This window comes from Wasmannia auropunctata, unplaced genomic scaffold (assembly GCF_000956235.1).
Source record: "Wasmannia auropunctata unplaced genomic scaffold, wasmannia.A_1.0 LD336111.1, whole genome shotgun sequence".
Taxonomy (NCBI): Eukaryota; Metazoa; Arthropoda; class Insecta; order Hymenoptera; family Formicidae; genus Wasmannia; species Wasmannia auropunctata.
The window spans coordinates 1888271-1903680 of record NW_012026779.1 but is presented as its reverse complement, the minus strand read 5'-3'; the positions used below and the strand labels follow the sequence as shown (position 1 = coordinate 1903680).

The following is a 15410-nucleotide window of genomic DNA, read 5'->3' as shown; positions in this document are numbered from 1 at the left end:
GTGATTTTCGAATGCGCAATTTTTCGAGAATATAAGGCAGTCTTGAAAAGTGGATGTAGCACGGACACGCACCACAAATTGTGTATGTACCCGCGATGCAGAAAAGTGAACGTTGCTAAGTAGTTTACATCCACTTCTTCAGAGGACGTTAGTGCAGGCACGAGGGCATTTTCAGGTTAAGATCGTCAGGCGTCATGTCCTCTCCAGTCCTCTCTCAGGTTTCTCTCTGACGAAGCTTGGTAGAGAGCAAAATCGTTCAACTGAAATAAGTCACTGGACTCCTAGTCTTCCCAGGGAGCAGAGAAACAACAAAAAAACGTGGTACTGAGATTTGGTGAATCTGAAATCCACAGGTATCAAGAAGAAGAACTGAAATAAATCTCGTTAAAATGCTCGCGCTAAAAGACTATGGTAGCAGCGATGAAGGTAGTGAGGGTGATAACGTGGATTTAGCGTCCACGTTTCCCAGTGGAAAGTTCACTGGGCTCCAAATTTGCGCTGCCCCGGAGGTCGTGCCTACCGTAAGTATTCACGTGCAGTATTCGCTCCGTTTTCAATTGCCTCTTTTTGTGGTTATGAACACTTGTGTTATCGCCTCTTTAAAAACGTTCCTTTTGAGACAGAAAGAAATAACCCGTCATTTATACCTTATTCAGGGGACAGAATTGTGTGTAAAACATATAGATCCAATCGCAACGGAAGTTACACATAATCCAAAGTATGAGGAACTCTTTGGGCCCGAGGTGGGACCGGAGAATCCGTTCAAGACGCAGCAGCAGCGCGCGGTCAAAAATATACTGTCTGGATACGTAGAACGGGCGCACATAAGTGAATTCCAGTTTGAAAATCAAAGGAGAACATTTGCCAGTTACGGTATGTATAATATACAACCTTTGGGTATATCCCTTTTACCTGGGTTTAGTTTTCGACATATTCCAGTGTTTTAGGGTCCCACCCTGTGTATATAGAATATATACATATATAATTGAGGATATATTTTTCTATCTTATTAAAATCTGATTTCTTGAAATCATTATTATCTTAAAATTAAGAAGAGAATATTATCTTATACTTTTATTCCAATAATCCATCGAAATATGCTTATTTATATTTGAATATTTGAGATGTTTTAGCTTAAATCAAACAATTATTTAATAGCTAAGTTTCAATTAATATCAAAATTTTTGTTGACAGGATATGCGCTAGATCCAACTGTAGACGGTAGCACGGATGAAGGCAGAATTATGATCGGTGCAACCGAAGCGGCAGAAGAATCAGGCGGTAAGACTGTTTTCGAAAACACCACCCTGAGACCGTCGGACAAACGGAAGAGGCACAGAAACAACGATCCAACGGACATTGAAGGCTTTTTGGGTCCCTGGGGTGGTTATATTGATGAGAAGCGAGTTATCAAGCCAAGCGAGGAGGAAGCTGCTGAATTGGAAGAAATCTTGGCCAAACGAAATAAACGAGGAAAGCAGACGGAGGAGAAGCCGCTCGAGGAGAAGACAGTATTACATAGTAATATCTTCATATATATCATTAACATACTGCAAATATATTAGTGCATGTATTAGTAACAAATTTGCTTTTTTGATACAGAATCACTTTTAGAATTGCATTATCAAATTAAATTTATTAAGATAAAACTTAACGTGAATATTGTTTTAAAATGTACTTGTGATATACTTAATAATATTACGTCATAATTTGTATGAATTAAGAATTACATATATAAGATTTTCAAGCATGAACTAAGATTTACACATATAAGATTTTCAAGCACCAAGATCCGCTTTAGATCGTGTTGGCATTTTTGTATCTCAATTGTTAATCTTATTTTGTTTTATTTTGCAGTCAAAGACAGTGTGGATTATCAAGGACGCTCGTTCTTGCACGCTCCTCAGGATGTAGGCGTGAATCTCAGATCGGAATCGCCACCCGACCGTTGTTTCTTGCCAAAAGCGCAAATTCACACGTGGGAAGGACACACGAAAGGCATCTCGCAAATCCGATGGTTCCCACGCACCGCGCATTTATTACTGTCTTGCAGCATGGATTGTCGCGTGAAGGTATACTCGACGTGACGATTATTTTAACTTAATCTGTTAAACGTATTACTCGTGCAAAGTGTACTATGTTAATCGTCTTATTGTTCACAGTTGTGGGAAGTATACAAAGACAGGAGATGCGTTCGTACGTACTATGGGCATCGACAAGCGGTACGGGACATAAGTTTCGACAACGACGGCAAGCGATTTTTATCAGCGGCTTACGATCGCTATGTGAAACTCTGGGACACAGAAACGGGAGCTTGTATCAGTCGCTTTACGAGTCGAAAGATCCCGTACTGCGCCAAGTTTAATCCCGATCCAGATAAGCAGCACCTCTTCGTAGCTGGTACCAGCGATAAGAAGATTATTTGTGTGAGTAAAAAAATCGACAACGACGTACTGATAAATATTTAAGATTTCCATGATACGAGCGCACAAAAATACTCTCATTTATTCTTGATGAAAAGTGCAACAATCAACGTAAAAATGAAGCATTAATTAATGACATCTTTAATTAAATATTAATAATTGAATATCTGTTACAGTGGGATATACGTTCTGGCGAAATAACGCAAGAATATGATAGACATTTGGGTGCCGTGAATACCATCACATTTGTCGACGAGAATAGGCGATTCGTCACAACTAGCGACGATAAAAGTCTCCGGGTTTGGGAATGGTATGAGTCCATTGATTTCAGTAAAGAGTTATTTTTGAAAAAATGAAGTTGCTCTATTATTAAGAATGAATTGTTTTTTTTTGTGCAGGGACATTCCTGTGGATATGAAATACATAGCTGATCCATCCATGCATTCTATGCCGGCGGTAACGCCGTCGCGAAATCAGAAGTGGCTCGCTTGCCAAAGCATGGATAACAAGATCGTTATATTCTCGGCGTTAAATAGATTCAAAATGAATCGGAAGAAGACGTTCACGGGGCACATGGTCGCGGGATACGCGTGCGGGTTAGACTTTTCGCCAGATATGAGGTAATTTGAATATACAAAAGATAAAGTGTGTACGTTTCTTAAAATATGCAATATCATTTTTTGTTTTATAGGAATTAATTAAGCTTTCAGTAAAATACACGTGTTCTTATTTCAGTTACTTGGTGTCGGGCGATGCAGATGGCAAATGCTACATATGGGACTGGAAGACAACGAAGTTGTACAAAAAGTGGAAGGCGCACGACGGGGTGTGCATTGACGTGTTGTGGCATCCGCATGAGCCTTCTAGACTTGCTACAGCTGGTTGGGATGGCAAGATCAAGTATTGGGACTAAAATGTCCGAGCCGTAAGCCACAGTTGAAGCAACAATTAAAACAACTCGTAAGCCACTTTTTGACAACGGAGATACTTTTTGTAAATAATATTGTATATTTTTTGTAAATAAATATTGATAAAAAAATAAGATTTTTAAACACTTAGATTAATCGATTAATTAATGACATTTCATGAGTGACGAATATGTATAAGCGTTCTTTCATATATTATAGACTACATAACATAAAATATCAAATTATTTTAATTAAAGAAAATCTCTTATTTCTCAATTCTATCTAATTTACCTTCTCGCTAATACCTCATCCTATATTGAATAATCGAATGTATGTGCGGTGAATGCATGTAATCAAGTTTAATTGTTTCAGCAGAGGACTCGTTGCGTTTCTATATACAATTGCGACGGCACACGGCACGCGTGGCGCGCAATACGTACTATTGAATCCCATTATCTGAGCGACACGAATATACCCACCATTATTTAACATACCGCTTCTCTCCAACCCTCCCCGATTACCGGTTGTGTTAGCAACCCTGCTGCTCCGCGGGATGTGGCGTGAAAAATCAATAGTGCGCGCGTCAGTATACAGCCGTACGCTCGTGCGGTCGCTCTCGTATATTTTAGCTCCGGTTGGAAAATCACCCCGAAACAAACGTGCCATCGTGAATCCCTCACCCCTCATGCCGTGCACAGCATCCCGCCCATGAAAGCCCTCGTAAATTGTGAGCGTTATGCGAGCGCCAAGTATTTATCGAGACTGCAGGTAGAAGTGGTGTCTATTACCACGCAATAAAGTGGAAGGTGAGTTTTCTGTTTACATGCACGCGTCGTACACGTCGCAAATCCGGCGTTCATGGAGCATATATCATGTTGCGACTATATCGTCGTTTTGATAAATATATCGATAAAGGATAAATTCTTGATTAAAGAAAATGATTTCACGTATTGAAATAAAAGTGTACGAATTATGTTTTTCGTTCTACAGAAATTTTGTGCTTTAAAAAGATTGAGGGGGAAAAATATACGTTAATAATTTAAAAAAAAAATGTAATATGTAATAATCAAATCATATTTATTGTATTATTAAATTTTTTGACTGTGAAATAAAAGAAATATCGCACAATTGGTATGTTAAGGTATAGGAAAAGGCATTCCTGAAGATGGACGGGCCCGGATTAGGATACTCGTATCATCTCCCATCCGCCGGTTGGAATCTCAAAGTCAGAAATGCATTGTCGCAGTTTAGTGATCTTTTTAGCGAATTTAACAAGTACATCGCACCGGCTTATCATCATGACCGCTGCGAAAGGTACATGATTTCTTTGGAAAATCTCAGAAAATAAAAATTTAATAATAGAGTCTTAGCGCGTAGATGTTGCTTTATTAAATAATATTTGTTCTGAAAGCATCCTATTCAACTTAATTTTAATTCAATTTTCTTTGATTAATGAACGAGTGTGTAGAGACTGTAGAAAAAAAACGAACGGATTTTTTTAAAAATCAATCTTACATAATTTCACGACATTTGTATTTATATGGAATATCGCCATGTGCCCTTTCTTATCACTGAATATATTTCTTATTACTGATTATATTTATTATTAATTTGCATAAATATAATAATAATAATTTGTATAGTAATAATATATATCAGTATATTGTTAATTTAAAATCTCGTGCATTTGCCGTCACAGATCCGTGCAGATGCGATTATACTCGATGCATAAGAGGGAATTTGTCATGGTGTTTGTTGCCTTTTTTGCGTGTTTTGGATTAGCAGTTTTTATCGGCCTCGCCGGTGAGTATCGCGACAATAATATAATATTTCCATTTATTTCAAAATAAAAGAATTCGAGAGCACTATTGCTATTAACCTCGTCAAATAGTGAAAGATCGTTTCGGTAATGCTTTTAAAGGACCGCCTATAACATCGACCAGCGAACAGAAAGCACATTTGAACGGCAGCGAGATGGCCACTGGTCCATTCATCATGAAGACGCCTCTGCTGTCCACGTACAGCCAGCAATTATGGGTGATTGCTAAGTTGTCGACATCGAATAACGACGGTAACGTATGATTTGAACTAATAGATCATTTGAACTAATAGAGAGAAGCGTTTATGGAACGTAAAATTTGTTAGGAAGCAGGATAAAATTGTTCTATATCTATTCATTATGTTCAATGCTATGATAAAATCATTTGGTACCAATTTAAAAATAATCTCTTTCTTTTGGATAAATGTATTTAGTAAGAAATAAAATAGATTATAAATACAAATTTCTTTTAAATTTTTATCTATTAATAATAAAGTTGTCCTTATGGCTACGATTGTGATAACAAAAATTCAGATATATCTGCATTTCAGTCTATTCATTTATTTTATCTATATTTTAGTTTTGTTATTCTCTCGAATATTAATTATGGGCAATGATTTGTAGATGAAAGATACGACAAAGGGTTTCAAGTTAGCGTCTCCATAGACGGTATCACTGCTGATCGCAAGCTTGTGACAGTACTACCCCCGGAAGCTGGACATAATCGGTAAAGATGCAATAAAAATTTTCGAGAATTAAAGTTGAGACATTAAACCAGATTAATTAGTAATGAAATTCTTACATTTTAATGATACGTTTGTTCCTTTAACAACACAACGAAATATTATATTATTAAAAAAGTATTAAAAAAGTGGAGTTTAAATTAATAAACTATTGAATAAAATACATATATATATACAAATTAATACAGATGAATCTTTCGTGAATAATAACATGCGAAATGATGACTATTGTTTTCTAGAACCCGACACTTGAAGTGCGAAAGGCAATCTTGCGAGGAACTGGTCGTCGCTCATCTCGGATTCCTCGATTACAGCTACTACATAATCACCGTCCGCTTCCACGGACTCGAGAGCTTCCATCAGCGTTACACGATACGAGAACTCACATTCTACGTCAGTAAGCACTGCATGAAATGATCACGCTCGTTCAGGACACGACAATTCCGAGACTCGAGTGCCTCGTTTTTTTTTCTTTACGTTTCTCCTATTTTCTCCTGTTCACAGTTTAAGAACTACAACCCGGCGTTCACGCAGATTGAAATCTGGTTCCGACTGATCTTCTTGTTAACGACATTCGGAGTAATGGTAATCCATGATTGCTATAATAACGACAATGCGTAAACAAATGGACGAGTTAAAACGAGGTCGAAGGCTATTCGTTTCTGCGAAATTGAGCGGACGATATTAGATAACGATCGATGTTAAAGAATTGGTTTTGAAATGATGCGTAATTTTATCTTCCTATTATATTACTTTGCGAGTAAATATCGTAAAACAAAGAAGTGTAACTCTTTATTGCATCGTGTTGTTTTCGAGTAACAAATTGAATAAAATACACATATTTCACATTAATTAAATTTGATTAGCTAATCCGCGATCTTGATGATCAAATTTTGCAAAATGATTTTCTATCGATTGCTTTTTAACTCGTTCTTTTTTTGCTACGGATACTTAAAAAGCCTGTTCTAGAAATCAAAAAGAAAAATGTACTGCTTTCAGTGCTGGTTTGGCCATTCGCTGAGAAAGTATCCGCTGCACGATTGGTCGATAGAGCAAAAATGGATCTCTATACTTCTTCCATTACTGATTTTGTACAATAGTAAGTTTCTTTTTCACCAATACGTTTTCATGATTTTTAGCATTTTATTGAATTTATATTTTAATTGAACAGATCCATTGTTCCCTATGACGTTCTTGGTGAACTCCTGGGTACCTGGTATGCTGGACGCAATTCTGCAAACGACTTTCCTGTGCGCTATTCTCATGTTCTGGCTCTGTGTCTACCATGGCCTTAGACAGGTACTGACATCGTTAAAAGAGAAATTAATTGATAATCCTAATTAATACACAAATCTATATTAATAGAAAATTAAATTACTTGGTTAATTAACCACATTATTTCTTTGCTATTAACAGATTAAAATCCGAAATCATATTTTTGTTAAAAAAATAAAATATAAATGTGCATTTTTTAATTTTAGATATTTTATTTTGAAATAAAAATCTTGATCCGTTATATATTCTGTTATCTTATATTTTTATAATGTATTACATCCATTAATTATGTTAATTGTTTATTTGTTTAGAACGAGAGACGGCTTATCACGTTTTACCTGCCCAAGCTCTTAGTAGTGGGTATGTTATGGGGTGCGGCATTGACTCTCGCCACGTGGCTTCGTTGTACCGAGCTGGAGGATCCCACTTACAATTATGTCCTCGATACATCGAATTATTATGTAAGTTGAATGTGCTTATTAATATAAACTAATACAATTGTTTTAATTTGTTAATACAATAAAATATATATTCATTTATAGGCTATTAGATCTGTTTTGTGAGTGTATAAAAAAATATTTCGTTACTTTTTTCATTCTTATTTCTTTACAAATACAACATAGGTCGTAATCAAAATGCCTCGCGTTTTTTAAATTCCAAGGAGTAATTTGAATTGTATGATATATGCCATGTTTTTCTCCTCGCGATCTCTCTCAGCAACTCTGACAATTCGAATTGTCAGGCCAGTCGCACACCTTGAGATGTGGGTCGAAGTTCAATCCGGTGGGACATGCCTGTAATCGAGGCGTCCCCCAATTGCATTGATAGAATCGATCGCACAGAAAGGGATGCGGCAGTAATAGCGGATCCGAATCGTTAATCGGGCATCGTGGAAACGGCCGTGGACAACCGATCCAGGTCGAGTCGCAGTCGGCTTGCCAGTCGCACATCTGGAGTACGGGGTTAAAGTGCAATTTTTCCGGGCACTCGAATAGCATCGGCACGCCCCAGTCGCATTTGTAGAACTGAAATTGTTATAAAATTATGTTCTTTATTCGAAGGAATCCAATACTCCGAATCTCATCGATATTCGATAGTTCTCTATACGATCAAGAAGAAATAAGAGCGAACTAAACTTTTACTATACAGAAAATGTCGCGACATCGAAAGTGAGAAATTCACTTTATGCCTTATAATTTACTTATTGCTTTTTTTCCGCGAGGAAAAACTTACCAAGCTGCAGTTAGTCGGATGAGGCAGCAACACCGGATGTTCGTGGTGCGCGAGCTCAACGCACGGATTTTCCTCTTCCGTTCCGGTTGCGTTCAGATTTCTCACAACGTTGATCTTGAGCTTCACTTCGCACATCGCCCTGGCGTCCGCATCGGGGTCGTACTCGTGCACCTGATAGCCCCGATCGCGATTCTCGTGATTCGTCGAATCTTCCGGCGGGCACAAGAGTTGCATCGTGCAGCTCACTTGCAGTGGCTTCGGCTCGCTGTATTTTGCGATGTCTTTCCGCAATTCCACCGGACATTCGACGCTCGTGTACAATCCGCTGATCCTTAGCGAAGCTTGTAGTATAATAATGCCGATCGCTAATCGAGTTAACAGCTGCTTATTCGTTGATACAATTAATTTATTTCGTTAAATAAACGATCGAGCGGAACAACGCAGTACAAGCTGTTGCCTTAATTCATTTTGAAAAAGAAAAGAAATTTGGAATAATTGCGGGATATAAAACATTGCTATTTTACTTTAATATTTTTAATAATTTTCTACGGAAGAAGAGAGAATATAAGTCTATTTGATTAAAATATTATGTTCTTATTAACTACTGTTTTCTCAAGAAAAAAAAATTGAGAAAGAATTAAGCCTAAATACTTACCAAATTGTTTCATGTTCACAGATTAATAGGTCAAAAATAATTTTACTACAGCTGTTATGGAACACTTATTGTTTCCGCACGTTCGTTGTAACTTTTGTAACTCTCTTCTTTTTCCACACGCAGATTCGATCGCCAATCCGATACTGATATAGATAATTTCTCAACTAGGCTAGTGCTTCTCATGTTATACTCCAAGATTACCAGTTCTGGATCTTTATTTGGCGTCGTATCGAAAGTGGTATAGAGATCGAAACTAGTCTCTACCGAAGAAGACTGGCAAAAAGATGCGATATCGCGATAGAGAAACTCATAGCGAAAATAGTATTTGAGAGGTGTTTTAAATTTGTAGGTACATTCTAACATCCACACTTCTGTTTTCAGGGCTTCAAGGTATTCTTCTTCACGGTCGGTGGTTTCTACATCGCGTATCTGTTGCTTCTTATATTAAGGGCATACAGCGAACTACGATCTATGCCATACTTTGGTAAATATATCCTTTAATTCGAGCGGTGCGTTATCAACGCTACTATGTCAATTTATCTTTATCATTAGAAATAAAAATAAGGCAATAGCATACTCGTCGAACGCAGTCTATATCTTGAATTTTATAAATGAACAATTTAAACATGTAGGTATTAAAAAAATATTTAAAAATCGAGCCAGTGATAAATGAATTTTGATAAAAAGAATCGTATCCTCTCCATCATAAATTGATATTAAGACTATTGCATCTTCAGGCGACAAACTACGGTTACTCGATAAACGTGCGATTCGTTTTGCAGATTTACGTCTGCGATTTTTAACGTTGCTCGCCGCGGTGGTCGCCGGCGTTTGCAGCTTGGTCACCGCACGTCAATTCGGAGCCGGTGTACTGGAGGACAGCTTCGCTTCTCGCCTCTCCACTTATTATCGCACGTCCGCGCAGTTCATGGCTCTTTATGGTCTCCTCAATTTTTATTTGTACACTATGGCATACGTTTACGCACCTGCACTCCAGCAGGTGTATGGGCAACGTGAGTGTCTCCGAAGGAACAATTTGTTCCACTCTATCTTAACATATAATAACTTACTCATTTACAGCAATGAACTTCAAAAGCAAAAATCTTACGATAAGATAAATGTACTAAGAACTTATAAAAACATGAAGACATTTTTTTACATAATATTTATCGAAAAAAAATATTTTTGAATTAATTATTGAGAAGAAATACGGAAAAAAATTCACCTTATACGTCGTCAATGTCATTCATAAAACGACTTGTAATATTTTTTATTATATTATTAGTTTCAATATTGTGTTTCTTTTCTATAAATCTACTTAATTATAAAATACATTTAAAAGTAATTTTTTAATGTAACTCTACCTATTAGTCTCTTTTGTTTCTTGCGGATTTATCTATATCGTTAATTCAAACATATATATTATTTATATTTAGAACACAATTTTTCTTTGTTACAGACTCATCGATAACGAAAGATAGTCCTGCGTTCTCGATGTTCAATGATTCGGAGGAAGAAGTAATATACGGATCGGACGAGGATAGCCGGCGACCGCTGACTCGCACTCCACGAAACGCAGAGGACAGTGATTGAGGGCCTTAAGAAAAAAAAATTTCATATTCTATGCTAACCGAAACATTGATCGTTAAATGACAAAAAATCAATGAGAAGGCTTTTGATTCGTGTTTCTACTCTGATTCGCAGTCATACTGCCGTCATATTAAAAGTTAAAAAAAAAAAACTAAAAAGTCGTGTAAGTAGCTTGTTGAAGAATCAAATGTTAATTGTAAACGAAGACTTTGTGTCATGTTTCTGCAGACTCCAAGGGAGAAGCATATTGTACATAAATTATGAATATAATGATGTGAATTTATGTATCGCATTGTGTATAGAAGTAATGTAAGAGAATTAATCGCGAAAGAGGAAGATACGAACGGAACGATAGAAAGAAGAAAAAATAGGACAAACAAATTTTATAAATGTGTAAAATGTTAAGTAATTTGGAGAATGATGTAGGAATAAATTCCTATTGTGATTTCTTTCAATTAATCCATTTTTTATTAGCAAAATTAGGTGAGGTAAAATTTTACAAGATAAATAAGATGATAGCTAAATATAAAGTTATATATATTTCATGATATTCAATTCTGTGCAATTGCTTATTTATAATGTTCTAACATTATATTTGAAAGTTTATTTATTTTGTTATCGTAACATTTACGATATTTTTTATAAATTCAATACTCTTTGCGATGTATGACGTACATCGGCAAATTAAGAGAAAAATCATAAACATTGATAGAAATATTACATTGTGTTAAATACTCGTAAGATATTACCAGTTTTTATACGAAATGTACTTAACTGTTTGGTATACATATATGGCAAATTTAACACAAATAATAGATACAGCATCTTTACATATTATCGATAAAATGTTATTATTATTAGGCAAAAAAATGTGCGCATAAGAACATGGACATAAATGCGTGTTTTATACCTGGAAATTCATTGCATTTAAACAGATCTATAAGGTAAACAAATTTTCGAGAACTCGCAGTATCACGCAATATTAAGTCACAGCTATTTCGCTAACAATGATAATTTGTATCGACTTTTATTTTTATTTCGACTAAACAAAAATTTATCTATACAAACAGATATTTGTAAATAATGCATATTTTATGTTAATAACGGTCATTTTTTATCATTGTTCACATGTCTAAACATTTGCTATGTACTTAATAAAGAAATGTTACAATAAATCACAAGGTTTATTATTAAGCTATCTGCATTTATAACATTTACGTCAATACTCTCTATCACGCTCCTTCATCTTTGTAATTTTGTTTTTTCATAATTTCGTGTCACAAAGCAAATTTAAAATGTTATGAAAGCAGAATAAAAGAAAGATGAAAAAGAAAGTAGAAATTTCATACGATCTCATTGTCAATATCAAAACGAAAATGGTAAAACGCGTTGTTTTCGCAGAAATAATTTCTCCATCATTTTGATACATTGTGCGAATATAACTTCTATTAAATTTTATGAATTTTAAATAACGATGAACTAATTATATATTACGCCATACTAATTAAATTTGTATTACATTATTCATGTGTGTATTATAATTGAACAATATATAAATCCTCTTTAAACTTTACACATAACCATGGAGGGCAGGAGTAGGAATGAAATACACATATTTTTGCCATTCAATGTATGGTTTTATATCATAATGTTATTACAGAAATGGTATTTCATAATTAATTAAAAGTAATAGTAGTTTTATTGGTAAATCACTCGCGCGGGTGCGCCGACAGATTTTGACCTTATCGCTTTCGAGACGTCGGCGTTCACATCAATCGACGCGCACACACGGTTTCTTTTCCATTTTTTTTTGTTCAATTATATTTTCTTTTTGCATCAAATCTTCCCTTTTTTCACCATTATCATTATTATCATCATACATAATGGAAAAAAATGTTACATTTGTACAGCCATCATATACATGTTACATTTAGAATACCGTTAATCCATTATCCACTTTTTTGTCTCGTTAAAATGTGTGTATAGAGAGTGTCATGTGTTTCCTTTCCTTTTTCCTCTCGGCGTGTGTATGTACCTCGGTGTGTGTGTGTGTGTGTGTGTGTGTGTACGTGTGGTGTGGGGGTGTGAGTGGGTACGTGTGTGGATATGCCTACTTAATGAGAGTGAAAAATGCTATTTAGTCTCAACACAAACTACCAGCACGGCTCTCTGCATCGTATAAGTCGATCGCCAGGAGGTGGATTCCCCCGAGGAATTTCCAGTGGAATTCGAAATTACATTTTCGCATCTCTTATATGTATATAAACGTATGTACGCCCGATATATATCGAGAGAGAGAAAAATATGAAAATTCATGTACACGCGCGCGACGCGCGCAAATCGCGACTACGTCCTCGACCTCCCGCTAACAATGTAGATCGCCCTACGTGCAATTTGTATTAAATCTATAGAATGTGGCGGAGAGAGAGAGAGAGATGACAATAAATAAGATCTAAAAGTAGGTAGATATTTTCCGCTGCGTACAAAAAAAAAAAGAGACAAAACTCAAGCAAGACGAAAGCAATACATGTGTGTGTATAATTATTCGTAAACGATTAATCAATACAATAATCACTGCATCTACTTAGTCGTAATACGTAGCCGTTTGCAGCACGAGAACAAATATTATTTATCTCTATACTCAAGTATATGTATAACCTTCCTTAATTGATTATTTATAACTTCATTTACTTCATTATTTCAATGCGCGGCGGACCGCTACCGAGACAATTCTAAGATAATAACTCGATAGATCTCTAAATCCTCAGTGTCCTGTGTGTTTTTTTGTGTATGTGTATGTGTGTACAAGTGTGCATAAAATGCAGTTACATTGTCGCGGCTTTTTTTTTAATCGAGAGAGAGAGAGAGAGAGGGCGAGAGAGAGAACCAAATCAAATCAATTTCAAATCAGAGAGACGCTGACTTCCGCGTGGAAAAACTTTTGCAGTAGACGATTAAAACGACAAAAGAAATGAGATCGAAATGCAGATTCACGATAAAACATCTAAGTCGAGTGGAATAATCGTAAAACGAAATCAACTGTAGATCGCTTTATCAATGGATCTATAAACGATTCGCGGCAACGCGCGCGGCGGATTCACAGCCGATTGAAAGTGAGGAACGCGAAACTCTTAAAATTGCGACGAAAACCGAAATGAAATTATAAATATCGAGACCGACTGAATCAGTTTTCTTCGGCTCGCAACGTTGAATAATATGCAGATCGCGACGCAATCTCGATCGCTGACTCGAAAGAAAAGACGTCAAAAGCGACAATTAAAATTGTAAATTTCCATTCAGGTTTATTTCAAAGAAATTCACCCGAGTAGAGTTCACACTTTTATACAACGAAATCTTGCCTGTCAACCGCAATTTTTACCAGGCTCGATTGAACTTGGCAATTACATTCCCGGAAACAAACTCTCTTGCATCGACCTATAGTACTCTCCAATACTGCGATGTTATTTGCAATGAACGATAAATATAAGCATTAAACTAAAACTGATGTAAAATAAACGTTAAATTAAAATTGCTGTTAATATATCACGAAACTAACGGAATCACCGATGATGTAATTTCAAAAGTAATATTCACGGAACTGCCTAGTATCGCTTTTCCATTTCTCTTTAATTCTATATACATTCTCGAGATGATTACAAACAGATTACAATTGCATAAAGGCATGAAATGATTATCTATATAATTTTTTTCTCTTACGTTATATCGAACAGTCGCGGTCGGAATGATCGTTTAACGTTGTTCTGAAATGAAACCAAGTTTAAATCGGACAGGGACAGAACGAAAAGCAAAAACAGAAGATAAACATCTCTTAAACGGAAACCAATGATAATGTCTGCTCTTAGCGTCATTTTCAAATAATAACAAGTTCGTTGAAACGCGTAATTTCATAATTTCGGCAAGTTAATTTGCTGTACGTAATTTGCTCGTGTCTTTTTTTTGTGAAATAACGAAGACTTCGTCCATCCCGTTTAACGCATCTACTGAAATTGCCTCGGAAAAAGAATGCTCTCTCTCGCGCGTGGTTCCTTTCTTCCTTGTTTCTTTTTCTCGCTTACAATGGTACAATGACATTTTTCTCTCCTTTTTTTTTATTTCTTTTGTTTAATCTACTTGCACTGTTCTGCCTGTTTGTAAAAAACATTGTCGAAAATGATTCTTTTTTTTTCCTCAATGGCTATTTCATCGTCTTCTACGTTCTATACACTAATATACAAGTTATGTGATCTTGCGTTTTTTTTCTCTTTTAAATCCGTATGCCTGTCCGTCCCACTTATCTAATTATCTGCTAACATGGAATACACTTCTTGCGGCTGATTTTTTTCATTTTATTTCCCTCTGCATCTATCGTGTGTGTCTCAGACAGTACCACCGGCCCATATATCGTCGTGCGGACGTCCTAGGCACGAGGCTTTTCCCTCTCGGCGAAGATTCCCTCGCCGAGGTCGAAGAATTTTTTACGAGAATTCGATTCAAATCGTGGGACTCCACAATTTTGGCATTTCCGATCGTTTGGAAGGTAATTTCTTTTTTTTCTCCCAAGGTACCTCAGCGGGATACCGCCGCGCTTTCGGGCCGCACTCTTATAGGAGCCGATAGTTGATACGAACAGTGTTACGCGTTACATATATGACATATATCAGACAAATATATACGAGATATTTATATATATATTTAATATATACGTTCTTTTTTTTGGTATATATACGAAATATATATATACTTAGTTTAGCCCTGCGATTCCGT

General features: G+C 36.0%; 3 protein-coding genes across 3 annotated transcripts; 2 read left to right on the top strand and 1 right to left on the bottom strand.

Annotated features, from left to right (window-relative positions):
• Nucleotides 1-176: 176 nt before the first annotated feature.
• Nucleotides 177-3465, top strand: LOC105449047 (pre-mRNA-processing factor 17). Its single transcript, XM_011688041.1, has 8 exons — nt 177-521; nt 657-873; nt 1195-1521; nt 1858-2072; nt 2163-2426; nt 2600-2733; nt 2822-3043; nt 3159-3465. The coding sequence occupies exons 1-8, from the start codon at nt 390-392 to the stop codon at nt 3334-3336; spliced, it is 1689 nt and encodes a 562-aa protein (XP_011686343.1). The 5' UTR covers nt 177-389; the 3' UTR covers nt 3337-3465.
• Nucleotides 3466-3679: 214 nt separating this feature from the next.
• On the top strand, nt 3680-14514 carry LOC105449064 (transmembrane protein 181). The gene is made up of 13 exons (XM_011688064.1): nt 3680-4137; nt 4473-4645; nt 5031-5134; nt 5253-5402; nt 5775-5877; nt 6133-6286; nt 6398-6478; nt 6893-6992; nt 7065-7192; nt 7480-7629; nt 9438-9540; nt 9839-10069; nt 10516-14514. Exons 2-13 carry the CDS (start codon nt 4497-4499, stop codon nt 10647-10649), a joined length of 1587 nt encoding a protein of 528 aa, XP_011686366.1. The 5' UTR covers nt 3680-4137; nt 4473-4496; the 3' UTR covers nt 10650-14514.
• Nucleotides 7752-9148, bottom strand: LOC105449057. The gene is made up of 3 exons (XM_011688051.1): nt 9057-9148; nt 8402-8766; nt 7752-8193 (listed from the first exon to the last, which is right to left on the bottom strand). The coding sequence occupies exons 1-3, from the start codon at nt 9067-9069 to the stop codon at nt 7882-7884; spliced, it is 690 nt and encodes a 229-aa protein (XP_011686353.1). The 5' UTR covers nt 9070-9148; the 3' UTR covers nt 7752-7881.
• Nucleotides 14515-15410: the final 896 nt, after the last annotated feature.